We start from the raw sequence: 25,320 nt of genomic DNA, 5'->3' as shown, positions 1-25,320 counted from the left end.
GCCCAGTGCCCACGCAGGCGAGCAGGGAAGGGCCTAGCTGGAGCCTGGGGCCTGGGGCCCGCGGAGGAGGCTCCCGCAGCCTTTGAGGGCCCCGTTCCCAGGCCCAGAGCCTTGAAGGAGGGCCCCAGCGCTCTCTGGGGCCTGCAGAGCCAGGGGAGTTAATAATTACGGGTCTGAGGAGATAGAGGCCTGTCCGGAGGCTCCGCCCTCCCAGGCAGCTGCTTCGCAGAGATAGCAAAGGTTAGCGTGAGCCGGGCCGGGGAGAGGGCTCGGCACCTGCCCGCCTGCCCGCCTCTCCAGAGGGACCCTCAGTCCGCCCTCCAGGCATGAACCCCCCGGAGGAGCGCCCCAGCTGCCCTGCCCGCGGGAAGTGCCCCGTGTACCTGGCGGTGAGCTCAGGGACTGTTCGCTATGCCCCGTCAGGTCTGGGCCCTGCCCTGGAGGGGAGCCTGGGAGAGGAGCCCCCGGACTCAGACAGGTAAGTGGGACCCAGGGCGCGGAGGGGAGGGGGACCTTGCCGCTCCCCAGGGGGCGAGGGGAGGGTGAGATCCAGGTTTCGCACAGGGACTGGCCTGGCGCTGGGAGGAATGATGTGAGCCTCTTATGAGGTCAGCGAGGGGGCGGCCCTCCTTGCCCAGCTTGGTGGTTCTGCAGCCGCAGAGTCCAAGCTCAGAGAGGAGCTGTCAGTCCCCGGGCAGCGCCGTGGGCCGAGGACAGAGTCAGGAGACAGGTTGTCCAGGCGGGCAGCTCTGCTCCACACCCCGCTCCAGCCAAGGGCCGGAGCTGGGCTGGGGGGCCAGGTCAGCCAGGACGTTGCCGGGGAGGGAGATTGGGGGGCAGTGGCTCGGGGCAGAGGACACGCCTTTTTCTATTTCTCCCCGCACCTGGTCGGCTCCCCTCGGTGCCGCCTGGGAGCGGCGGTAGCTTCCAGTGGTTTCTGGGCTGTCTTTTCAGGACGCTGGTACAAGGGGTCTCAGCCCCGTCGCCTCTGGCTGTGTGGCCTCAGGCAGGTGCCTGACCCTCTCTGAGCCCAGCCTTTCCAGGCGGGCAGGAGGGCGAGCTGGGCGGTGGGAGAAGCTGGTGAGCCTGCGGGTCCCGGATAACTGGATCCATAGGTGGTGGGATGGTTCTGGTTAGTAATCGGGGTGTCACTGCTCCCAGAATGGTGACCCCACACTCATCTGCTGAGGTGTCGCTCAAGCATCTCAGCCCACCAGCCCTCCTCCCGGCCCTCCCGTGTCTGGTGTCTCCTGTCCGGGCTGTGAGGATGGAGGGGAAGGGTCCTGCTGAGCTGTGTGTCGCCTCCCTCTTCCCCTAAATAGTAAACAGGGCCAGGCGGACAGCAGGTTTGGTGACAAATCAACAAACACGATGACATCTGCTTTCAGCCAGACCCTGGGGGCTGGCTGGGCTGGGCTGGGCTGGGGTAGGGTGGGCTGGGCAGGGCTGGGCTGGGCTAGGGTGGGGTGGGTGGGGTGGGGTGGGTAGCACCCAGGAAGGAGCTGGTCCCTGTCCTTGGGGAACCAGGGTCTTGGAAACCATTGCCCTGCGGACTGAGGGCTGGGGGGTGTGGGCGGGATGATTCTGGAAGGACTCACTCAGAGGAGGCCCAGGGGGTCCCTGTCCAGGAGCTGGCCCAGGAAACCGGAAGCCTGGCTGCTCCACTCACGGAGCCCTGAGCCCGGGTAAGCTGAGCCCCGAGGGAAGGAACTGCTCTCTGTTCTGGACAAACCGGAAGGTGGCGGCAGCAGAAGCGCCCTGGGCAAGCCATGGCCCTGGACGTGGAGGCGGAAAGTGTGGCCCGTCCTCCCATCCCCCCACCGTCCCAGAGCCGCTCCCTCTGGGTCCCCAGCTCTTGTAAGGTCCCCAGTTTGTTCTCTGTGTGAATGAGTGAATGACTGAATGGAATACAGAGGTGCCCCAGAAGGAAACCTGACCAAGCCAAGCCTGGGCCCTGTGGGAAGTACCTCCTTCCAGGCCCGGGAACGGGGGGCGGGAGTCATGGGCCCCCGAAGAGGAGGCTGTGCTGTCCCTGGACCCAGGTCACAGCTCACGAGGGCAGCGAGGGTCAGGGAGTTTGAGGTGCACGAGGGCCCAGGGTCTGGGGTTCAGGGAGTTGTGCAGAGGCTGTGGGAGCAGACAGGGGTGTGTGTTGGGGGTGGGGGGTGGTGCATTGCTCCAGAGAGAGGACTGTGGGCCAGGGTGAGGGTTGGTGACTTGGGACACGGTGGCTCCTGCCTGGAACCCACTCTTTGGGGTCTGTCGGGGGGGGGGTCGACTGTCCCAGGGGGTGCTGTCACCGAGGGTGGGGGTGCTGTCCCAGGGGGTGTTGTCCCAGGGAGTGCTATCGAGGGGGGGGTGCTGTGGGGGGGGGGTTGTCCCAGGGGGCGCTGTGGGGGGGGGAGTGCTGTCACGGGGGGGGGGGGGGGGGGGGTGGTGTGTGGTGCTGTCACCGAGGGGGGGTGCTGTCCCGGGGGGTGCTGTCACGGGAGGGGGGTGCTGCCTCCGGGGGTGCTGTCGGGGGGCAGCTGGGGCGGGGAGCTCGGCCCTGGGGTGGAGGGTGTGCTGACCCAGAGTGCGATCCCACCGGAATCAGGAAGCGGAAAGCCGGGAGCACGGTGGGTCCGGAGCGGAGCGGCGGACCAGAGTGGAGCCCGGGAGCCTGGAGCCCCGGAGCCGCGGGCGATGGATGCGGCTCCTCCCCGCGCCGGCGGCCAGTCCCCGCGGCGGCGGCGGCGGCGGCGGCGGCGGAGGCGGGGCCGGGCACGTGTCCCCCGGCCGCCCTGCGCCACGTGACCCCGCGGGCAGGGTTCGGGCTGACGGGCCGGGGCGCGGGCGGGCGGACAGGCGGCGGCGGGGACGCGGGGCCGGGGGTCGCGGCGGCGGCGGGACGGACGCCCGGCGCCCAGAGCTCCGGGATGTGGAGCGGGTAGGTCCCGGCGGGGCTGCCTCCAGGCTGGGAAGATCGGGGATCCCTGCCGGGTCTGCGCCCCGGGCTGGGCGGGGCTCCGTCCCCGCACAAGGGCCGAGGGGGCCCTCCGCGGGGCGGGAGGCTGGGGGCGCGGCGGAGACCGTGCCGGGCTGCGCCGTGACAGCGCCAACTCCGGGCTCATCTGCAGAGCGGGGCGGGTGGGGGTGTGTGCGGGGCGGGTGGGTGTAAGTCAGAGAATCCGGGGTGCGCCCAGGCTGGGGACACCCTTGGGAAGCAGCGCGGTCGGGAAGGGGCTGGTCTCCGCCGAAGTCGCTTGCAAGTTTCGGAGCCTCTGGCCGGGCCCCGGGCGGCTGGGCTCGGAGGTGCGGCGGGCGCCCCTCGCACCCTGGTCTGCCTCTGGCTCAGGGGAGCCATGGGGCCGGCAGACACTTCCCCTTCCCGGGAAGACCAGGTCCTGGTCGGGATGTGGCCCCAGTGAGGGTGGCTGTGTTCCTGTAAGAACCGGGCCAGATGGACCGGCCCGGGACAGGGCTCCCACTCACCGGGAGTGAGGGCGGCGGGGGGGGGGGGGGGGCGGGGGAGGCGGGGGCCAGAGAGTTCCCGCAGGCCAGAGCCCGGTGCTCCAACCGGGACTGGTACTTCAGGGGGAGGGGGAGAGCTGAGAGTGGGCTCCTGGGAGGGGAGCCGGGAGGTGTAGAGAGCCTGAAGACTCTTTAAAAAAATTTTTATATATATATATATATATATATGGCTCAGTGGATAGAGCGTCAGCCTGCGATTGAAAGGTCTCAGGTTCAATTCCGGTCAAGGGCATGCACCTTCTTGGGGGTGTGTTTCATCAATGTTACTAGCTCTCTGTCCTTCTCCCTTCCTCTCTGTGGAAAATCAATAAAATATATTTATATAAATATATATTTAAATACATATTATATATAATATGTATTTAAATATATATATATGATTTCAGGGAGGAAGGGGGGGAGAGAGAGAGAGAAACATCACTGATGAGGGAGAATCACTGGTTCTCTGCCTCCTGCGTGCCCCCTACTGGGGATCGAGCCCGCAAACACGGGCATGTGCCCTTGGCCGGAACCGAGCAGTGACCTCCTGATTCTTAAGTCAACGCTCCACCCTGAGCCCCTGAGTGAGAGGCTGGAGGCTGCTAGAGGGAGGCGGGTTCTTTGAGCTGCACCTGGAGGGAAGGCGTTTAGGGACGATGAGGAGGGGGTTGGAGGTACCCGGGGAGGGGAGGGGAGGGCAGGCCTGCCTGGCTTTAACTGTGCCTGAGGGCAGCCAGGCCCGGAGGAGGCTGGGGTGTGCCCACAGCAAACCTCAGCACGTAGTTGCTATCCGACCTTGAGTGTATGAGCTCCCCTCTCTGGGCTCTGGGTGACGGAGCGGGTGGGGTGGGGAGTGATCCAGGCCCTGGAGGCATCCAAGCCGGGGCCGGACCGACTGGCAGGGCCCCCTGGGAGCCGCCCCTCTTTAAGGACTCAGTGGATAGAGCTGGAGAAGCTCGGGATAAACCCGCTGCCACGCCCACCCCACGTGGCCCCACGTGGTCTCCCTCCTGTATGAACAGGGACTCCCCGGGGTCTAGCCGAGGGGCCGAGCACGAAGTAGGTGCTTTTTAAATGCAGATGGAGAGCATGAGGGGGCAGGATGGGGAGCCGGGTGTCCACGGAGTGAGAGGCAGGGTTTTGGGGTAACCTTGACCCTTGCCTTTTTATGGACCCCTCCGTTGGATATGGGAGGCAGGGATGGACAGGTCAGGGGCCCAGCTTCCAGCACTCACTGCCAGGACCCTAGGAGCTCACCCAGACCCAGCAGCAGCTGGGGGTTCACTCTTGCCTCTCTAACTATGGCTAGCTGTACTCATGGGAACTCCGAGCATCGCTCTTGGGGTGCCGGCTGCTCGTGGCCAGGACGGGTGCTGGGCCAGGACTCTGCCGGGCTCAGGTGCACCTGCTCCTTTGGGACTCTGAGCAGGGGCCATAGCTCTGGACCCAGCTGGCTGCACCCCTCTAACCCCCAAAAGGCCCCAAGTCTGTAGTTGTGGGCACCACACCTGCTCCGAGGGGCTGGGGCCCGGACAGCACCTTGGGTGCTTCGGCCGCTAACACTGTGCAAGGCGCTGGGGACTTGGTCCTCTGAGGCCAGAGTCTGGAATCTGGGCCAGGTTTTGCCATGGAGCGGCCACAGGATGTTGGTGTAGGCCAGTGGTCGGCACACTGCAGCTCTCGAGCCACACGCGGCTCTTTGTCCCCTTGAGTGTGGCTCTTCCACAGAATACCATGGCCTGGGCGAATCTATTTGGAAGAAGTGGCATTAGAAGAAGTTTACGTTTAAAAATGTGACTCTCAAAAGAAATTTCGATCATCCTCTTGTGGCTAGTTGGCTCTGTTGACTAATGAGTTTGCCGGCCACTGGTGTAGGCCCCCGGTCTAAGCAAACCTCTCACTCCGGGGGCTGCACCAGGGGGATGAGACGCCCCGGACGCCAGGGAGGGTGTGTCTGCAGCAGGCGGGGCGGGGTGGGGGGTCCGGCGCAGAGCGCGGTGGGTTCTGAGCCAGTCACTTAACTGCTCTGGGCGGCTTCCCTCGGTGCTCCTCTTGCCTGGAGGCCTAAGTCATGGGGATGACAGCTCTGAGCCTTTTTTTTCTTTTTTACTTTTATAAATTTTACTTGAGAAAAACTAACCACATGGCCAGGAGGCAAGATCTCAAATGCCTCCCTGAAGTATGGCCTGGGGCTCTGGGTCAGGAGCAGGGGAGGGGTTGTGCCACCCCCGTGGCCGCCTCCCGGAAGCCCTCAGGATTCCTGCTTCCCCTCCCCTCAGCAGGTATCTCTCCCGCTGCCCAGCCACGCGTCTGTGCTGGGGACTCACGGTGTGTGTGTGGGATGTCGGAGGTCATGGGTGTCAGGTTCTCTTCGTACGGACTGAGGCACATGCTGGGTGCTGGCTCTCTGTGAGACACGGCTGGATTGCCGCCTGGGGTGGGGGCGGGGAGAGGCGTGGCCTGGCCCACCTGCTTCAGGTCCTGACCTCCCTCCTTAGCATCCTGAGGCTGCCCCGCCCCTCCCTGCTCCTGCTCCTCCTCCTCCCTCTCTCCCTTCTTCCCTCTATCCCTCCCTCCCTCCCTCCCTCTTGTGCACACACCTGCTTCCCCTTCCTGCAGTGGACCCAGCCCCGCCCCCCCTCCAGAGTCCTGCTCTGTCCCTTGTCGACTATGTTCCCCTCTTCTGAACTCCCCACCTCTCCACCGCCAGGCAGTGCTCCTCCCAGGTCCCCAGGCTGGCTCTCCGGCCTCCCCGCCTCTGCCCCCCATACCTCATCCAGGCTCAGGCTGTGGGTGCTCCCTCTGGCCGGGTACCTCCCTCCAGCCGCCCCTTCCCCAATGCCTCAGCCACCCCCTTCCCTTCCCCGAAAGACCCCACCCCAGCCTCTTGGTGCTGCCCCGGGTACCACTGTTCGCCTCATTCCTGGGTTTCCGATCACATTGATTAATGGCTGCGATGTCCATTTGTTCTGTTCCCCCCACCCCACCCCGGCCCCTGGTTTTCCCACGAGCCCCCTCTGGGAGTCCTTGGTGTCTGTGTGGCCCCTCCTGGCTCAGAGCCACCTGGCTTCTCAACAGCCGTGGGGGGAGCCCGGGGCCCGCCCCCCCCACCGTCTGGCACCATCTCCAACTTCCCCAAAGCCGTCTGCCTCCTGCCTCACTTCTCCGAAAGCCCCATCCCCCCCCCCCGCCCCCGCCCTGGGGTTTCTCTGGGTGACAGGTCACATGACTCACCAGTGCCAGCACTCGGGTGCAGTTCCCACCCGGCCACTTCCCGCCAAGTCGCCATCCTTCTCTGAATCTCCTGTCAAACCGGGATGGGGAAAGCATCTCCCGCAGCGGCCGAAGGAGGTTCCTCCCCGAGGTGACACCTGCGCCCCGAACCCTCTCTCCGCCCGGGCGGGTGGGCCGCGGCTCGGGGTTCCCACCTGCGGGGTTTGGAGCTGTCCCGGCCCCTCCTGGTCAGGGGAGCCCGCTGGGCGGGAGGCTGATGGGGAGCCAACGCGGAACCTGTCCTGGGGTCTCCCTCCGCGGCTGGTCTCCAGAGGAGGGTCACTGACTGCCGGCCTCATGCCCTCGGGGTGACTGGGCGCTGCTGAGTGAGGGCAGGGGTCTCCTGGCCCCTCCAGGGCGCCCGCTGACCTGACCAGCCGCAGCCACCTGCCCTGGGCAGAGGGGAAGGTCCCAGCGCCCCTCCAGCCCTCTGCTGCCCCGGCTCCGGAGCTTCCCTCTCGGCCTAACCAGCCTGTGATGCCCATCAGCTCAGGGCCTTTGGCTCATAGAGGTGACCTGGGCAGAGGGACTGTGTGGCTGGCTGGGCCGGCGGGGGCTGGGGGGCACAGCGGACCTCGTGGGGCCCTCCTGGCCTCAGGAATGGCCTCTGCTCCAGTGGGGTTGCTGGGTGGCGGGACCGTAGGATCCATTTTGGCCCATTTTTGTGATTGGGGAGAGAAGCACGCTGCCCTCCCGGGCGGCCTGGATGGGTGTGGGGGCGCGGGGCTGCACTCCCCGCACCCCGGCGTGCTTCCAGGGGAAGTGACCCCCCGGGGCGCTTCCTGTCTGAACTGCCGGGGCTCCAGGAAACACCCCCACTTGTGGCCTTGACTCTTCCCGTCTCTTGCCCCGGAGCCGACCTTCCAGGGCCCGTATCCTGGACGCTGGGCTGTCTGCGGGGAACGGGGACTGGGGAGGTCTGGGCAGGGGGTGGGGACGGGCTGCAGGGGACACAGGGGAGCACTTCCGAGGGAGCCCCCTCTCTGCTGAGAGCGTGTCCGCCCCACACAGGGGCTCACGCCCAGGGCACCGCGGGCCCGTGCGGGGCTGAGCTTGCGGGACAGGATTCTGGCCTGGGCTGGACCCTAGGAGGGAGGGGCCTGGGTCCCTGCTGAGCCTGAAGGTTCTGAGTCACCGAGCTGGCCTCGCAGGCGGAAGTGGGAGGAAAAGGGTCCTCAGATCGGAGCTTCCCTCCCGGGATGGGGTGGGCCTTGCCTGCGCCTGCACCCTGGCCCCGGCCCTGGACAGCTGGGCAGCTGGTGACCACAGGGTGGTCCTGCTGTCCCCACGCTCTGCCGCTGGGCTGTGCTGGGCTTTTCGGGGGTGGGGGGTGACGCAGAGACTGTCTCGGGGCCTCCGTCTCCTCCGGTGGCAGAACAGAGTCCCATCCCCCTGGCAGGGGCTGCAGTGAGAGCCGGTTGGGAAAATGATGGGGGCCTGTCGGGCCCCACCCCCACCCTGCCCTTGGGACCAGCGGGAGAGGCCCAGGCCACACTGGTGGGCAGCATTGGGTGCTCTGGGCGGGACTGGTGCCGTCTCTTCCTGGGCAGGCCGGGTGGGCCTTGCAGAGGGACAGGCTCAGAGTCTGGGTGCCTGAGGCCTGGGGTCCTGTCCGTGACCTGTGCTGTCCCCGGGGGTCACCCCCACTCTTGGCCTCTGGTCTGGTTCTTGCTTATTCTATCCAAGTGGGCAACTCCGAGGTGGGCCTGCTGCCCCCCACTCTCCCCCCCCACATTGAGGGCCGAGCCCCTGACCTCCGCATGGCCAGTGGGCGCAGCTCTCCGGGCCAGAGGGCTCAGCGGTGGGACCCAGAGCCAGCAGGCGTGGGGTGGGGTGGGGTGGAGTGAGGTGGGGTAGAGTGGTGTCTGCCAAACGCCATCTACCTGGGGCTGTGTCCGGGGACTTGCCCTTAACTGTCAGCGCACCTCCTGCAGGCTTTAGCCCCAGCCACCGGCGGGAAGCAGGGGCAGGTGTTTCCGGGACATTCCCGGGGGCTCACGTGCAGCCTGCGCTGCAGCTCAGAGTCTGGTGTGGCCTTGGGCTTGCCCACCGCTGGCCTCTGCGCTCGCTGCACCACGCGGGGGGGGCGGCTTCCTGGGTCCCCTGGGCCCAGCGGTCCCGGCTCCGGGGCCAAGCACACATCCCACCACTCACACCCCGCCCACTGGGGGCGCTGGGCCTGGACTGAAGACCCGGCACCTGTTCCCGCACTGCCACCCACCAGCTGGCTCTGTGACCTGGCCTGGTGGTGTCCCTCGCCGAGACTCCCCCTCCTCTTAGGACGGGGCCTGGCCTCGCTGCTGTTGAGTGTGGTATGAGATGTGTGAGCGGAGCACCCCGGGCGGTTCTAGCGAGTGTAAGGCCCGGGACGCCGGCTGTAGGCCGGGGACCCCGTGGCACTGCCATGCCCACAGGCCCCAGGGACGCCCTGCCAACGAGACCCTTTCCCACGAGGGAAGTAGGGAGACCTGTCTGGCACACACTCTGCTGATGGAGCGGAGGAGGGGTGTCCCAGCCAAACACTCACCAGCAGGACCAGCCCCGAGACCTCCAGGCCACACTCTGGGCAGCTCCAGAGCAGAGGCTGGGCCGGGCTGGCCGGCTGCTCAGGGCCGTGTGAAGGGTTAGGAAAGGGCTCGTTGCTGGGCTCCCCGGGTGGCCAGCCCCTCTGTGTTGCCCTGGGGGAAACTGAGGCTGGGGGGCTGCTTGGTGATGGCTCCAGGGTCCAGAGGACAGGAGGAGGCCAGTCCCCGGCCTTGCCTCTCACCACTCCCTGCAGCAATCCCGAACCCGACGACTCTGGCCTTGTCTTTCCTGCCTCCTGGGTGGGCCCCTCGGAGCCCCCCACCTCCACTTCCGCATGTTACCCGCGGCCTGGCCCAGCCCCCACCCTCAGCCCAGCCGCGGCCGCCTAGAAGCTGCTGGCTCAGGAGCCGCCAGCTTTTGCTGAGTGAGCGAGTCCAGAGGTGCTGTCTTGGCACAAAGCGCTTCTGGCTAAGGCCTCTTCCCTCTCTCCTCCCCTGCCCCCTCCCCAGGGTCCTCTTGGAGGGGGGAGTGTGGATTAGCCTAAGGAGGTGAGGACAGAGGCTGGTGCCCCCCCCTCCAGGGGAGGAGGGTCCTGAGGCCCAGAATGGGGTCGGGGGAGGCCACTGGGCTGGCCAGGGAGAGCTGGGCCTGGGAGGCAGGAAGTGGGTGGGTCTGCCTTGCCTGGTGGTTGAAGAACCTTTGGGCCTCAGCCCTGCCGGCCATGGCTGGTCCTTCGTCTTTGATCCGTCCTTAATTTGCATAACATTTGCATTAACCGTAACAACAAAAGCAGTGCCCACTTAGGTGCCTCCTGTGTGCCAAGGCTTTATGCACATCTCTCTGCGTTCAGTGGCCCTTGAGGCAGGACCACAGGGGTTGTCCACCTCTACAGAGGTGGACGCTCAGGTTCTCAGCCCTGATGAATGGACAGTCACCTGTTGGACACCCAGAGCCAAGCACCTACTGGGTGCTGACCACCTACTGGGTGCCACACAGAGCCCTAGGCCCTGGGCTGGAGTGGGTGTGGTGGACAAAGATGAAGTCTTGCCCCCGAGGTATTTCGTGTTTGGCCATTCTGCCCTTGGGACAACCCTGGTGCTGGCGTCCCTATTTTATAAACTGAGGCCCAGGGTGGCAGGCAGAGGCTCAGCTCTCTAGGTCTGAGAACTGCATCCTGTGCTTGCCGTTTGCCTCGCAGCCAGCCCCACCCGGACGAGGGCCGCCCACCGCCCCTCGAAGCTGCCCCGGCCTCCTGGAAGAGCCGCAGGGAGCCCCCGGGAGCCGAGGCGGAGGCCGCTGCCGGGGAGGGGACCCAAGGCGAGGAGGGCCCTGCCGCCGCCGCCCAGCTGGACGTGTCCCGCCTGTGCAGCTCGTCCATGGAGATCCGCGAGAAGGGCTCCGAGTTCCTGAAGGAGGAGCTGCACAAGGCCCAGAAGGTGGGGGCCGGGGGTCGGGGAGAGCGGGGGGGGGGGGGGGGGGGGGCCGGATGCCCAGAGGCCTCAGGCACCGGTCCAGGCCTGCACGGGCACGGCGGAGTGCAGACAGAGGACAGCAGTTGTAGGGTGCCTTGTAGAAGGGTGGTCCCCGAAAACCTGCTCCAGGCTCTGAGGCACCGGCAGCCGGGGTGCCCCCCCTGCCAGCAGCTGAATGGAAAACGCCTCATAAGCTAGAGCAGCAGAGGCGAGCTCAGCCCCCGCCACCAAGGCGACCCGGGCATGGGGCCCGGAAGGGGCCTGGTCGCCCCAGTGTCGGGCCCGAGGGCCCCGGAGGGGCTGACAGCCGCCCGCCCGGTGCCCCCAGGAGCTGAAGCTGAAGGATGAGGAGTGCGAGCGGCTGTGCAGGGTCCGGGAGCAGCTGGAGCGGGAGCTGGAGGAGCTGACAGCCAGCCTGTTCGAGGTACGCGGGGCCGCGGGGCGGCGGGGGCCGGGCTGCTGGGCGCCATCGGCTCCTCACCACCGCCGTCTTCCCAGGAAGCCCACAAGATGGTGCGAGAAGCCAACACGAAGCAGGCGGCGTCAGAAAAGCAGCTGAAAGAGGCTCGGGGCAAGGTGAGCCCCGACATTGCCCACACCCCCTCTCCTCCGATCAGTCACACGCACACACACACACACACACACACACACATACACACATACATACCCTGCACAGCCTGGCAGGGCGCCAGGGGTGGGCACACCGAGGCCCAGAGGGTGGGGCTGGAATTCATGGTGCCACAGAGACCTGGGGCCTTCCAGGGGCTGGGAGGATCCTATGGTCATTGTCACACACACCCCCTGCCCCACCCCCCCCCAACGCACACACGAGCTCACACACACACACACACACACACACACACGCCCTCAACACAGCAGGGTCCTCTGTCTGGCTGTGAGAGCCTGGGCAAGTAGCGTGTTTGTGCGTCTAAAATGGGAGGCCTGGCTGTCCTAGCTCCGGGGTGCGCCTCCGTGGGAGGCTAGCTCGCCGACAGGGCATCTCAGGGTCCGGCTCACAGTGGGGGTACCTGGTGGGGGTGGGTGCTCCGTGCTGCCATCCTGGCTGCCGGGCAGCAGGGGGGGAGGGGAAGGGCCGCGTCACCCTGGGCGACGGTTGGCACCCTTCTCGTCCCGGCCAGATCGACATGCTGCAGGCGGAGGTGACCGCCCTGAAGACGCTGGTCATCACGTCCACGCCCGCCTCTCCCAACCGCGAGCTGCACCCCCAGCTGCTGAGCCCCGCCAAGGCCGGGCCCCGCAAGGGCCACCTGCGCCACAAGAGCACCAGCAGCGCCCTCTGCCCCCTCGCGTGCCCCGCGGCAGGCCACATCCTCCCCCCGGACAAGGAGGGCAGAGAGGTGAGGGCGGGGGGCGGGCCGTGGCACTGACCCACTGTCAGCCAGGCAGAGGGGCCAGGTGGGACCAGGCCGGACCTCTCCCCCACCACCCCCACCCCGGAGCCTGCCCTGCCCTCTCTGGGCGTGTGTCCTTGGCCGTGAGGGCTGGCAGGCTCCTGTAAAGGACACTATGGCCCTCAGCTCCCAGTGTGCAGCCTGGGGTCTGGCCCCCCGCCCCACTCCTCCACGCGGAAGTGGCGCCCTGCACCCAGCTGCCTCGGCCTGATCGCCTGCCCTCCGGCGGCAACGCTGAGCCTCCGTGACGGCGATGGGCCCTGTGGCCGCAGCCCTGAGGCCGGCACCACCCGGGACGCCCTGCACTCGAGGCCTGGGGACCCTGTGGCTATGGTGCCGGGACAGGCATGGCCTCCGAGGGGCCGTCTCCCTCCTCGGCCGGGCACATGGAGCACGTGGGTCGGGTGGACGCTGGCCCGGGGTACCCTTGTCCTCGAGCAAGTGGGGGCTCCTGTCGGCGCCTCAGTCTCCTCGCGTGGGACGTGGGGGCTCGGGGGCGGAGAGGGGTGGAGGAGCGTGGGTGTCGGAGCTCGGCGCGGGGCTGCACCCAGCAAGCACCCCCGAGGGCTCCAGTGGGCCCAGGCTTCCTGGGTCTCTAATGCCCGTGTGGCCCCAGCCCCATCCTGCCCCGCGTCTCAGAGCTTCCTGGGAGGAGGTGCGGGCCCGGCCTCTGTCCCCCTCTGCGTTCTGAGCTCTGACCGAACACTAACCTCTGCTCCTCCCTCTGTCTCCTGCACCCGCTGTCTGTCTGCCCTGCTGGCCCCGCCTGCCCAGCCCAGGCTGCCCCCCCTCCTGTCCCTGCCCCTCTGTGTGGTCCCCAGTAAGGCGGTTCACCTCACCTACGAGCCGGCCTGGCAGCTCCCGCCTGGGGAGCGGCCCGCGGCCCCCGCCTCCGCTGCCTCTCTCTCCTGTTCCCGCCAGGTAACGGCTCCGGGGCCGCCCCTTTGCCCCTGTGCCTCACTCTGCATGCCCCCCCCCCCACCCAGCGCCCTGTGCTCCCTTCTGTGTGTGTGTGCTCGGTGTGCGGGGCCTGGTGGACCTGTGGGGGCACTCCAGCCCTTCCTCCTGGAGGAGGCAGGGCTCTTCCCGATGAGGCTGGACCAGGTGCGTGCCCAGGGCGCACGGAGACAGCGCAGGGGGCCGAGCCTGCCAGCGGCTGGTGCAAAGGAAGCCGGAGCGCCTTGAAGCTGAGCTCTCCTGCAGGCCCAGGGGGGCCCTGGGAAACCCCGGCATGCTGCTGCCTGCCCTGCGTCCTCCCTGCTGCCCCCTCCTCGGTTCTGCCCGCCCCTGCGTCTGCCCCGCGCCCTGACCCTCCCCCTCCCTCCCCCGCAGGTGGACACCACGCTGTTTGCGGAGTTCCAGGCCTGGCGGGAGTCGCCCAGCTTGGACAAGGACAGCGCCTTCCTGGGGCGCGTGTACCGCGAGGACGTGGGGCCCTGCCTGGACTTCACGGCGCAGGAGGTGAGTGGGCGTGGGCGGCCGGCAGGCCCAGCCCCTCCGCCGGCCGCCCGCACCGCCCAACCGCGCCCTGGTCCGCGCAGCTCTCGGCGCTGGTGCGGGCCGCCGTGGAGGACAACACGCTCACCATCGAGCCCGTGGCTTCGCACACACCGCCCACGGTGAAGGCAGCCGCCGCTGGCTATGGCAGCACCAAGTAAGCCGGCTCCCTGCCCCTGCTGCTCCCCCCAGGGGCCTGGCCGGAGAGGACGAGCTCCGCAGGGCATGCCCAGAGAGCGCTGTGGGGCTCCGGGTGGGCAGGGGGCGGGTACAGGGGCACCAGGCAGAAGAGGGACGGTGGCTCTGCCCACTGACCATCCTGCCCCTAGTCACGGGCCCCAGACTCGCCAGGGAGTCCGGGGGTGGGGTGTCCTTCTTCCTTGCTGGCCTGGCACCCCCTCCCCACCCCCTCCCTCCCACAGTGGGGTCCGGGCCTCGACTGTGAGTGGTGTCAGTGGCCAGCTCGGCCTTCTGGTCCTAAGGGCCCAGGGGCCCTGGCCCCTTGTCCTTTCTCTGCTCAGGCTGCACTGAGTAGGGCCAGAGCAGAACCAAGAGGCTTGTGGGGGGCGATGAGGGGGGGAGTGTGGGGGGAGCAAGGGTGGAGCTTGGGGATCAGTGCTCTTGGCTGCCAGGGGTGGGAGCCAGTGAGACCTGGGTGTTAACCTGCTCTGCCAGCCTTTCTCAAACCACCAACCATGTCCCTGAAAAGGGGCTCCCTGGTCCACCCGGAAGCCTCGGTGACCCGGGGGCAGCGAAGGCCCTGACAAGTCCCCCAGCCGAGCAGCCTGGCTGGCCTTCCTTTGCTCGGGGTTCTCCGTGGCTACTTCCGGGGCAGGGCGAGCAGCAGAGGAGACGAGGGGCGAGGTGTGGAGCGTTGGAGGCGCCGGCTCCTTGGCACCCACGGCCGCGTGAAGGAGAAGGCAGCACCGGGCTGCTCGGAGCTGAGGGGAGCTGGCAAAGGCCCTGCTGGCATGGCCTCGCCTGGGGCCTTGGTGACCAAGGGGAGGACAGGGTGGCCTCTGCTTCGTCCGGGAAGGGGTGATGGTCTGAGGGGCATCGTAGGGGCTTCTCGGTTCAGCCAGCGTGCGGTTCCCCACGTTCTGCCCTCGGGGGGGAGGGGCAGGGGCTCCCCAGCTTAGTGTAACGGTCCAGCCCCGGGAGTTCTTGGCCTGGCCTGCCCTGGGCTCCTCGGGAGGCTGGGCCTGGGGAGAGGACGCCAGGTCCGCCCCGGTGTCCATCTGCCGCCCCTCCCACTGCCTCCCCCTCGGCTGTGCCTCCCCCTGCATGAGCGGGCGGGTGAGCCCAGCCGGCCCCCTCGGCCCCTGCTTCCCCGCAGCACGTGCGCCCTGAGCGGGCTGGCCCGGGCCTGTCGCCACCGAATCCGGCTCGGGGACTCCGAGAGCCACTACTACATCTCACCGTCGTCCCGGGCCAGAGTGAGTCACCGCTTAGCGCACCGCATGGCTCCTGAGGGGCCCCCAGGGCTGGGACTCTGGTCTACAGAGCAGGCTCAGAGGATCAGGCCACACAGCCACACCAGAACAAATGCCATAAACGCCATGGCTCCCAACACCCATTGCTTCTCACCTCCCTGGTCAGTGGTCTGGGCCCATCTTAGCAGGGTGCCCAGATCAGGTCCCCTGGGCAGCAGCCGAGGTATCCGTGACCTCCACACTTGTCAGCTGGCTTCGTTTCTGGAGCCTCCGTTTTCCCCGAGGAACAGGGCAGGAGAGGCCCGTAGAGCGTGCCCTTGATGCAGTGCTAGTTTCAGTACAAGTCGTAAATAGTACTGTTATTCTTTTTTTTTTTTAAATATTCGATATATTTTATTGATTTTGTACAGAGAGGAAGGGAGAGAGATAGAGAGTTAGAAACATCGATGAGAGAGAGTCATCGATCAGCTGCCTCTTGCTCACCCCCTACTGGGGATATGCCCGCAACCAAGGTACATGCCCTTGACCGGAATCGAACCCGGGACCCTTCAGTCCCCAAACCGACGCTCTATCCATTGAGCCAAACCGGTTTCGGCAGTACCGTTATTCTTAAAACAGACCAGCCCCGTCCGATTCAGGCTCTGATGGGACAGGACACGGGGCGTCCCGCTCTGGTCTCTGACCTGCCCTGGCGTTTGAGGGACCCCAAGTCTGAGGACTGGCTGGTCACATGCTCCCCGCTTCTTCCCACAGATCACTGCCGTGTGCAACTTCTTCACCTACATCCGCTACATCCAGCAAGGCCTGGTGCGGCAGGATGGTGAGCGCCCCCTGGTGGCCGCCGCGGGGAGGGCGCCCTGGGGTCCATCAGAGGCTTCTGCTGTCCCAGGCTGGGGCCAGAACTCTGGGAGGGGGAGACGCTGGGTTAGGAAAGCGCTGGTCAGCCAGGCGCTGATGTGAGCTGCCAAAGGAGCCTCTGAACCCGCTTCACCAGGTAACGCTAGCCTGATGCCACCCGCCTGCCTGGGTGGGACTGCTTTCTCCCTGGCCCAGGGCCCTGCAGGGACAGCTCCCTGTCACTGGCCTGGCGTTTGAGGACCTGCAGGAGGGGCCTCCCCTAGGCACCCCTCTCCTCCAGGTGTGGCCTTCGGATGCCCCTGGCCCCCTCCCACCCCCCTGCATAGCCTGGATTCCATTTCTCCACACTTGGTTCCCTGAGAGCCTCCTGAGCCAGTTTGGAGTGAGCGCCTCTCCCCCAGCCTGGGGGGCCAAATCCCTCCCTCAGGAAGGCCAGAGGGGCCACCTCCTTCCAGCTGCAGGGACTGGCCCTGCGCCCTGCGCCCTGCTCAGGGTCCCGGTGAAGCCTCGGGAGGAGAGGAGGGAAGGCTTTGCGAGTGTGTGGCCGTGTGACCTGCTGATGTGTCCGGCTGTGGGGGCCCCCGCCACCCGCTGCCTGGACAGTGCAGCTCCCTCACGTGCCCCCTCCGCAGTCCCCAGAGCCGCAGACGGGAGCCCCAGAGAGAGCAGCCCCTCGTCCTGGGGACCGGGGGACCCCAGAGTGCCTGCCGCTGCCCTGTCCAGTCAGGCTGTCCGCCCGAGGTGACCCCGAGCCGTCGCCAAGCCGCCCCCTCTCTGCCCTGCAGCAGAGCCCATGTTCTGGGAGGTCACCAGGCTGCGGAAGGAGATGTCGCTGGCCAAGCTGGGCTTCTTCCCCCAGGAGGCCTAGGCCCGGCGGGGCCCGGAGCCGGAGCAGCAGCTGCCCAGGCCCGGCAGACGGACGGGAAGGCGGGGCAGGAGCCGCCCCGAGCCGGAAGCTGAACAGCCGGACAGACGGCCAGCCGAGGAGGCGCACTGCGCCGGCCCCACACGCCCAGCCCAGGGAGACAGGACCTTCTCCCTTCCCCGTGGCACAGCCACCACGAGACTCTAGAAGGCACCAAAGACCAAGGACCCGGACCGCACTCAGGGCTCAGCTTTCGGGAGGGGACACCTCGGCGGCCAGCACCCTCGGCCCCAGGTCCGAGAGCTGCTGCCTGCAGGTGCTGTGGCTGCTGGGCAGCCTGGTGTCCTGGGATTGCCCACCCCAGTTCCCAAGCCCTGGGCACCAGCGCCCCCTTGTGGCCATCCCTCTCCCCGTCCCAGTGGACCTGCCCCCGGGGCAGTGGTGCCAAGGACTTCCATGCCAGCTGGAACCTGCTTGAGAACTGCCTCCAAGTTTCTCCGATGGACAAGGGCCCTCCCATTTGACCTGCCCCCGCCCCTCTGAGCCCTGTGCTCTGGGAGGCAATGCCCCCACCGCTGGAAGGACCGGGCACTTTTCCCCAGAGCAGAGCACAGACGGGGCCTCAGCGCGCCATGCCTGCCTTCAGACTGCGTGGGCCGAGGTCCCCAAGCCCTGCCCGCGGGACAGGGGTGGGATAGGCCGGCCCCAGGCCCTCCTCACCCCTCCCAGCCCATTCAGGTCCCGGTACCACCCGGACACGTAGCTCCCCACGTCCAGGGTCCGCCTCGGAATGGAATGCAGCGCATCTCCGTCTAATAAAGGAAGCCTTTGTTGGCGGAGGTGCGGCCTCGCTCCTGTGCCCCGGGGCCCGGGCCAAGGCGCGGGCATCGGCAGGAATGAAACCAAATCCTCTCCTCGCCCACCGCCCTCGTGCTCGGGATTAAGCCAGATCCTGCGGGGTGGCTGTAGGGAGGACTCCTTGGTGCTCCCGGGGTTCCGTGGGGCTGTGGGCTGTTGGGGGAGGAGCGGCTGCTGTCGGGAGAATGGTTGGCTAGGCCGTGCCTCCTGAGGGCCTTTGGGGGCGGGGGGGCCCTCCAGTCTCCCTGCCTCAGGCCAAAGGAAGCCTGGAGCCCACAGTCAGCTGCCTGGCGCTCAGGGGACAGTGGCAGGGTTGACTGGTGGTGTCTGCTTGTGGCAACCATCAGGGACACGGGAGGATGAAGGGCTGGGGCCTGGCACTACCCAGCTCTGCTCTCCCCCCACACCCATTGCCCTGACTCTGTCACACCCAGGGCCAGGGAAACACAGGGTGACATTGCAGAGGCCTGGCCGAGGACCCCACCCTCCAGACCTGCTCTGCCTGCCCCTCCAACAAAGAGCACTTCGCGCTCTCTCTCTCTCTCTTTTAAATATATTTTATTGACTTTACACAGAGAAGGATTGAGAGGGATAGAGAGTTAGAAACATCGATGAGAGAGAATCATCGATCAGCTGCCTCCTGCATACCCCCCACTGGGGATGTGCCCGCATATAAGGTACATGCCCTTGACCGGAATCGAACCCGGGACCTTGGAGTCCGCAGCCCGACGCTCTATCCACTGAGCCAAACCGGTTTCGGCAACAAAGAGCACTTCTGTTGTCAGGCCCTCGTGGGGCCATAGGAGCGAGCAGTAGCTGAGATACCCAGGGGTGTGTGAGGGATGGGAACACTCTGGCCCCATTATCTCCCAACACTACCTCACTGCTGAGCACTGGTCCTGTCCCAAACCTGGTGTCAAGCCCCTTCCATGAACAAGCTCCTGTGATCCCCACAGCAGCCCCACGCGGTACTGTTATCCCCGTTCTGCAGATGAGTAGACTGAGGCACTGGGAGGGCACACAGGAACCAGGGTCCCCACAACATGAGCCCGGCCCCAGAGTGTCAGCCAGTGTCCTAGACTCCGTTTACTAAACGTCTCCACGTACAAAGTGACCGGTCCAGTTCCCGGTTGTAGGCTTGATCCCCAGGAGAGGGTGTGCAGGAGGCAGCCCATGGATCTCTCGCTCTCCTGTTGACGTTTCTCTCCCTCTCTAAAAAAATAAAATAAAATTCAAACCCCGGCCATGTTCCTGGTGAGGAGCCAGGCCCTTCCCCGGGTCTTGGAGGTGGAGAAGCTGAGGTGGCGGCCGCGGCAGAGGCAGGTTTGAGTCCAGGTTTGTTTTCCACATTTTTACCCCGTGACCCCTGCCCCGCCCTGTTCTTCTGGCTTGAGTGAGGTAGGCGGGGGCTCAGGGAGGCAACAGTCGGCTGACATCAGCCGCACAGGTGTTATTCCTCTTGAGTGAATTTTCTAGATAGCCCATTGGCCCTGGCACATGAGGCCACCTCTTGAAAGCTAGCACCACCAGGCCATTGAGCTGAGCCCAGCCACCACTCGGCCACATCTCACAGCCTGCCACGCCTGTCCTGGCCTGATCCTGCCGGGGCTCCAGACCTGGGCCCTGCGCTCCTCTCTGGGCCTCAGTTTTCTCATCTGTGAATTGGGAAGATTGGCTGACATCCCGTTTAAGGTCCCCTCCCCCTTTTCTCCTTTATTTTATTGTGGTAAAGAAAAGTTTACCATCTTAACCATTAAAAAAAAAAAATTATATATATAGTATTTTTTATTCCAGAGAGGAAGGGAGAGGGAGAAACATCAATGACGAGAGAGGCTCATTGATAGGCTGCCTTCCGCATGCCTCGTACTGGGGATTGAGCCTGCAACCCGGGCTTGTGGGCCCCCCCCCCGATCGTGAATGGAACCGTGACCTCCTGGTTCATAGGTCGACGCTCAGCCACTGAGCCACAGCGGCCTGTGGTGTTGGTTGTGTTCACACCGCTGTGAAACATGTCCGGTGCTTTCTCATCCTGCCGGTCTGCGGCTCTGTCCGAGACAGCCCTCCCCGCCGCGGGCCGCGGGCCGCGCTCGCTCCCGGGACGGTCACTGCAGACCCTGTCTGTGGACCGTGCCGTGTTTGTCCACTTCCGGTTCACACCGGCTGCGGCAGCGGGGGGCCGGGTAACCTTCCGTGGTGCGTATGGATCCACGGCCTCATCCACCCACCGATGGACACAGTCTTGCCACCACTGCCGCCGTGGCATGGCGCACAGCGCTCTCTCGCGTTCTCCCTCCCTCCCTCCCTCCCTCCCTCCCTCCCTCTCTCTCTCTCTCTCTCTCTCTCTCCCTCTCCCTCTCTCCCCTATCCCGCTTCCCATTCCTTTGGATGTTCGCTGAGAGGTGGATGGGGTGGCAGGTGCGCTCAGGAGCCTCCACACCGTCTTCCATGGCGCCTGCTGCTTCACCACCCTCCGCGGTGCGCACGGTTCCGATGGCGCCACATCCCCGGCACCACCTCCCGCACCCCCTCCCTCGCTGCCCGCGGATAATGGGCTGCTAATGGCTGCGGGGCGGCTCCTTGCGGTTCTGACTTGCATTTCTCTGATGCTAATGCTGCTGAGCATCTTCCTGTGTGCCTGTGCTCCGGCATCTGTGCGGCCTCCTGGCTAAGGCTCTGAGGAGCTCTGTGCGCCCTCTGTGCGGCCTCGCCTTCGTGGCGGGGAGGGAGGCAGGGTGTGAGTACCCTGCGGCCCTGCCCCCCAGCCCCTCAAGAGGAGGATGTGCGGGGACCAAGCCGGCGGGGAGGTGAGCTTGAGCTGCCAGGCGAATCCTGAGGCTCAGGGAGTCCGCTGTGTGTGTGCCCAGGAGGGACCATCGGGCTCTGTGGCTGCCCTGGGGGGAGGGGGGTGCCTGGCGCTCCCCTAACGCACCGGTGCGCCCATGCCGCTGGCCGAGCCCCGCCGGCCGGCCGGAGGGCACATGCAGTGCTTGGCTCCCGGACAGCGGCTGGCAGCTCCGCAGGGTGGAGACGTCGGTGTGTCCAACAAGGGGCCTGTGTGGCAGCTCCTGGCAGGGCCAGTGCGGCGGGGGCTGGGCAAGGGCCGTGTTGGAGGGCCCCCTCCCACGATGCTTCATGCCCGGGCCCTCCCTCACCTTTGGGCCAGTTCCCCCTCCTCCTCCTCCCTGAACCAGCACTGGCCTCGGCCCAGCGGCTGCTCAGGAATGTCAAGCGGTGCCTCTCCCTCTCCAAGTGGCCAGAGAGGCTCGCTCGCTCGCTCTGCGGGGGGTGGGGACAATGGAGCCCCAAGTTCCTCTTTCACCCCACCCCCACCCCACAAACACTCCAGGAGACTCAGGAGCCCCTGAGTTGCAGCCCAGGGAGGTGAAGGGACCTATGGAAGCCCCAAGGCCGGCAGAGCAGCCACGTGGGGCGCGGTGGGGAGGAGGCACAGGTCAGGCTTTATGGGGCGGCGGGAGGGCTGGGCCCTTGGCTCTTCTTGCCCGGGTGCAGTGCCTGGAGGGGGGATGGCACTGGGCCTTGTCCCTGCCTCCCTCCTGGGGGACTCGGTGCCGGCCTCACCTTCCTGTCTTTCCGGGTGCAGCTGGGGGTGTGGAGGACCTAACACACCCCACCCCCAGCGGCCTCACCATGCGCTGAGAGCAGGCCAGGTCCAGAGAGGGTGCCAGGGGTCAGGTCCGTCCCAGAGGAAGGGGTGAGGGCTGCCGCTGTGGAGGCCGTTTCCAGGCGTGGACTATAGCATCACTGTGGTCACTACGCTGCCCCTCAGGTCCCCAGATTAGTCATCTCATCGCTGAAAGCTTTTACCTTCAGCCAACATCTCCCCGCTTCCCGGTCCCTCCAGCTGCCAGCCGCCATTTCACTCTGCCGCTACGAGCTGACTTTGTAGAGTCCACCTAGGAGGAAGATTATATGGTAGTTGTCTCCTGCTGTTTGACTTACTTCACTTAGCAGAATGCCCTCCATGTTGGCACCATGGCGGGAGTGCCTGCTTTTCTCATGGCTAAAGAGTGTTCCACACTAGAGGCCCGGGGCACGAAATTCGTGGATGGGTGGGGTCCCTGGGCCTGGCTGGGGATCAGGGCCGGTTAGGCTCCCCACCTCCCGGCCTCCTCCCCGCCCTGCCTCTCGCCCTCCGCCTTCCCTCGCTGCCCGTGTCTGCCATCCCCCATCCCACCCCCCACCCCCCGGCCCTGTTTCCCAGCCCTGACCCTGGGCCTGGCCCTGACTTGGAGATCGGGACCTTCCAGTCCAGGGGAGGGGCTGGGAGGTTGACCAGCAGGCCCCATTGGCAATCAGGGCCTGCGGGCTGGGGGCAGCTCCTCATTAAGCACCTGCCCCTTGGTGGTCAGCGCACACGGCATAGCACGGGTCATTCTGGTTATTGTGTCGTTCTGTCGTTGCTTAGGCTTTTATATATATAGATTATCTCACCTCTTCATTCATCTGTCAGTGGACACCGAGATGTTCCCACAGCACAGCTCAGTCACAGTGAACAATCCTGCAGTGAACATGGGAGTGCACATACCTCTTTAAGATTGTGTTTTCAGGCTGAAGCCAGTTTGGCTCAGTGGTAGAGCGTTGGTCTGCAGACTGAAAGGTCCCAGGTTCGATTCCGGTCAAGGGCATGTACATTGCTTGCGGGCACATCCCCAGTAGGGGGTGTGCAAGAGGCAGCTGGTCGATGTTTTGCTCTCATCGATGTTTCTATCTCTCTATCTCTCTCTCCCTTCCTCTCTGTAAAAAAATCAATAAAATATATTTAAAAAAAAGAAAAGATTGTGTTTTCATTCCTCTAGATGTATACCCGGAAGTGGGGTTGCCAGGCCACACGGGAGTGCAGTCTTTGATGTGCGAAGGGTCTCCATGCTGCTCCCCCAGTGGCTGCATCAGTTCCACTCACAAGGCTCCCTTTTCTTCGCGTCCTCGACAACACTTGTTAGCTCTCATCTTTTTTATGAAGTCTTCTAACGGGTTATATCTCAGTGTGGTTTTGATTGGCCTTCCCCTGAGGCCAGGCACCTTTTATTTGGCAAATCTCTGTTCAGTTCCTTTGCTCATTTTTAAATCAGACTGTTTGCTGTTTTGCTATCAAGTTCTTTACATCTTTTGTATATTAACCTCTTACCAGAGAGAGCTTTGGCAAGTATTTTCTCTCATTCTAGAGGTGACCTTTTCATTTTGCTGATTCTTTTGCTGTGCAGAAGCTGTTTGGTTTGGTGTAATTTAGTCATCGGCAAACTGCAGCTCGCGAGCCACAGTTTGCGACTCTATTGACTAATGAGTTTGCTGACCACTGACCTAGACTCTTGATTTCCAATAATGACAGGCTGTTGTTGTTCTTGTGATTAAGTCCCTACCCCAGTGATCCACAAACTCATGTGTCAACAGAGTGGCAAATTGCGGCTCGCGAGCTGCAGTTTGCCAACCACTGGTGTAGCCCCACTCATTAGTTTTTGCTTTTGTTGCTTGTGCTTTTGGGTTATATTCACAAAATTGTTGCCAAAACCAATGTCAAGAGCCCCCCCCCCCCCCGCCCCCCAATGTTTCCTTTAAGGAGTTTTTGGTTTCATGTCCTATGTTTAGGACCTTAATTTCCCCCTCCTCCTTATTTTTTTTTTTGGCCTAAGTATATATATTTTACCAGGGCAAAGGGATACTTGTGGATGGACTCATGCAACACACACCAGGCAGTTGCATCACTTAGAGTCATTTGCAGGGACAGGGGGTGGGCCCGGCTCCTCCTCCTGCTACTTGCTGACCCACCTCTGCCAGAAGGAGCGGGCAGCCAGCATGGACGCCGCCATGCTGGAGGCTTTTTTCTTTAAAAAAAAAAAAAAAAAATTATTTCAGAGAGGAAGGAAGAGGGAGAGAGAGAGAGAAACATCAATGATGAGAGAGAATCACCGCTTGGCTGCCTCCTTCACACCCCTTACTGGGGATCGAGCTCACAACTGGAGCATGTGCCCTTGACTATAATCAAACCTGAGACCCCTTCAGTCCGAAGGCCGATGCTCTATCTACTGAGCCAAACCGGCTAGGGCAGCCCCAGAGGCTTTTTGTTGGCGTTTTTTTTCACTCACCCCCCTCCCTCCATCAGCTTATCTATAATAATAAAAGTATAATATGCTAATTAGACTGGGCAGCCGAACGGCCTTCCAGATGTCATTCCGCATGTCCTTCCAGATGAAGCAGCCACAACGGGGACAGAGGCAGAGGTGGTCAGACATCCCCCGAGGGGTCTTGGATTGTGAGAGAGGGCAGGCCGGGCTGAGGGACCCCTCCCCATGCATGAATTTTGTACACCAGGCCTCTAGTAGCTCTATCTTTCCTTTAAGGGGCTGCTTCCTCAAACCCGCTCCACAGCCTGTGTGTGTGTGTGTGTGTGTGTGTGTGTGTAAGGGGTAGGAGGGGGGGCAGCTGAGGCTGGAGGTCACTGCAGATCCCCCTGCTCCCACCATGGTCACGAGGATGGAGTAGGTAGTTCCACTGGTGACAACTTCACAGCATTTCCGGTTGTCCTGACAACCAAAGCAGGTGCTCCTGGTACCAGGGAGAGCCCAGAGGCCCCCTCAGCCCTTCTTCTGGGCCCTGGTGTGCCCGCCCCACAAATGCTAGCCACAATGATGGCCTACAGATGGTTAGACCAGACAAACAGTAGCACATCGGAGAACTACACCGCTGGCCCTGGAACAGCACAGGGACTAGGGGTGCCAATGCCCTGCAGCCAGAAGTCTCCATGTACCCCTGGCCGGGGAGCTCGGTCGGCTGGAATGTCACCCTGACAGGCCTGGGTTGCAGGTGTGGCCCCAGGTCAGGGCACAGACAAGTATCAACCAGCGGATGTGTGAATGAGTGAGACAACAAACCATGTTTCTCTTTCTCTTCTTTCCTCTCTCACATCAATACGTAGGAAAAAAAATTGCTTTAAATCTACGTATCACTGCTGAGTCTCCCAAACGGTAGTGTTCCACGGACCCCCACCCCAGATACCAAGATCCATGGCTGCTCAAGTCCCTCATGTGAAACGGTGTATAACGAAGCATCCAGTCGGCCCTCCGCATCCAGGGACTCCCACCCTGGCCTGGAAAACGCTGCTTTCCGTCTCCAGAAATGTGGAGGCCCATGGCGTTTACTGAAAAAAATCCGCCCACAAAGTTCCATCCCCTGTTGTTCAAGGGTCCACGGGCTTGGGGTTCTCCGAGTGCATTCCTGAACCCGGCCATCAGCTCCGCCTGGGGACTGGTGCAATCCCCGAGTCCCTGTCCAGGCTGCCCTGCAGGCGCGGCTCAGTGAGCCCCTGGGAACCGGACCCGCAGACAAGTTTGACAGCTGCCCCCAGCATGCTGCCTGGCTCCATCTGCTGTGGGTGTCAACTCCTACGTGAGATCTTTATTCAGAGACCTACGAGGTCGTTTGGAGAAAACCCACACTCCCAAAAGAACCTGAGTTTATTTCAGTAAAAAATGGGGTGCAAGCCGCCCAGCCGAACCCCCAGTGAATGGCAGCGCCTCACTACTGCTGACTCCGGTGCCCCTCCCTCCCATTCGCCCCAGTGGCCACCCCTCACTCAACCCTACAGCGACGGCGGCGGGAAGACCACTGCCCCCCACCCC

General features: G+C 64.3%; 1 protein-coding gene across 7 annotated transcripts; it reads left to right on the top strand.

Moving 5' to 3' along the window:
• Positions 1–254: 254 nt before the first annotated feature.
• On the top strand, positions 255–16,993 carry RAB3IL1 (RAB3A interacting protein like 1). Of its 7 annotated transcripts, none has more exons than XM_045574045.1 (11): positions 255–478; positions 10,490–10,727; positions 11,092–11,187; positions 11,262–11,339; positions 11,903–12,121; positions 12,950–13,096; positions 13,508–13,636; positions 13,717–13,829; positions 15,009–15,108; positions 15,859–15,925; positions 16,752–16,993. In XM_045574045.1, exons 1-11 carry the CDS (start codon positions 327–329, stop codon positions 16,829–16,831), a joined length of 1,419 nt encoding a protein of 472 aa, XP_045430001.1. In that variant the 5' UTR covers positions 255–326; the 3' UTR covers positions 16,832–16,993. The 7 variants fall into 7 exon arrangements, with proteins under 7 accessions (XP_045430001.1, XP_045430000.1, XP_045430002.1 ...); XM_045574044.1 differs by having other exon boundaries at positions 259–478; positions 16,749–16,993; XM_045574046.1 differs by having other exon boundaries at positions 260–478; positions 13,001–13,096; positions 16,749–16,993.
• The last annotated feature ends 8,327 nt before the right edge of the window (positions 16,994–25,320 follow it).

This window comes from Pipistrellus kuhlii, unplaced genomic scaffold (assembly GCF_014108245.1).
Source record: "Pipistrellus kuhlii isolate mPipKuh1 unplaced genomic scaffold, mPipKuh1.p scaffold_m20_p_59, whole genome shotgun sequence".
NCBI lineage: Eukaryota > Metazoa > Chordata > Mammalia > Chiroptera > Vespertilionidae > Pipistrellus > Pipistrellus kuhlii.
Note: the sequence above shows the minus strand (reverse complement) of the source record. Positions and strands in the feature narration are given on the sequence as shown.

Coding starts and splice junctions, on each gene's coding strand:
- RAB3IL1 (XM_045574044.1), top strand. CDS start 327: ATGAACCCCCCGGAGGAGCGCCCCAGCTGCCCTGCCCGCGGGAAGTGC. Junction 10,728..11,091: donor AGCTGCACAAGGCCCAGAAG/GTGGGGGCCGGG, acceptor CGGTGCCCCCAG/GAGCTGAAGCTGAAGGATGA. Junction 15,926..16,748: donor AGGCCTGGTGCGGCAGGATG/GTGAGCGCCCCC, acceptor TCTGCCCTGCAG/CAGAGCCCATGTTCTGGGAG.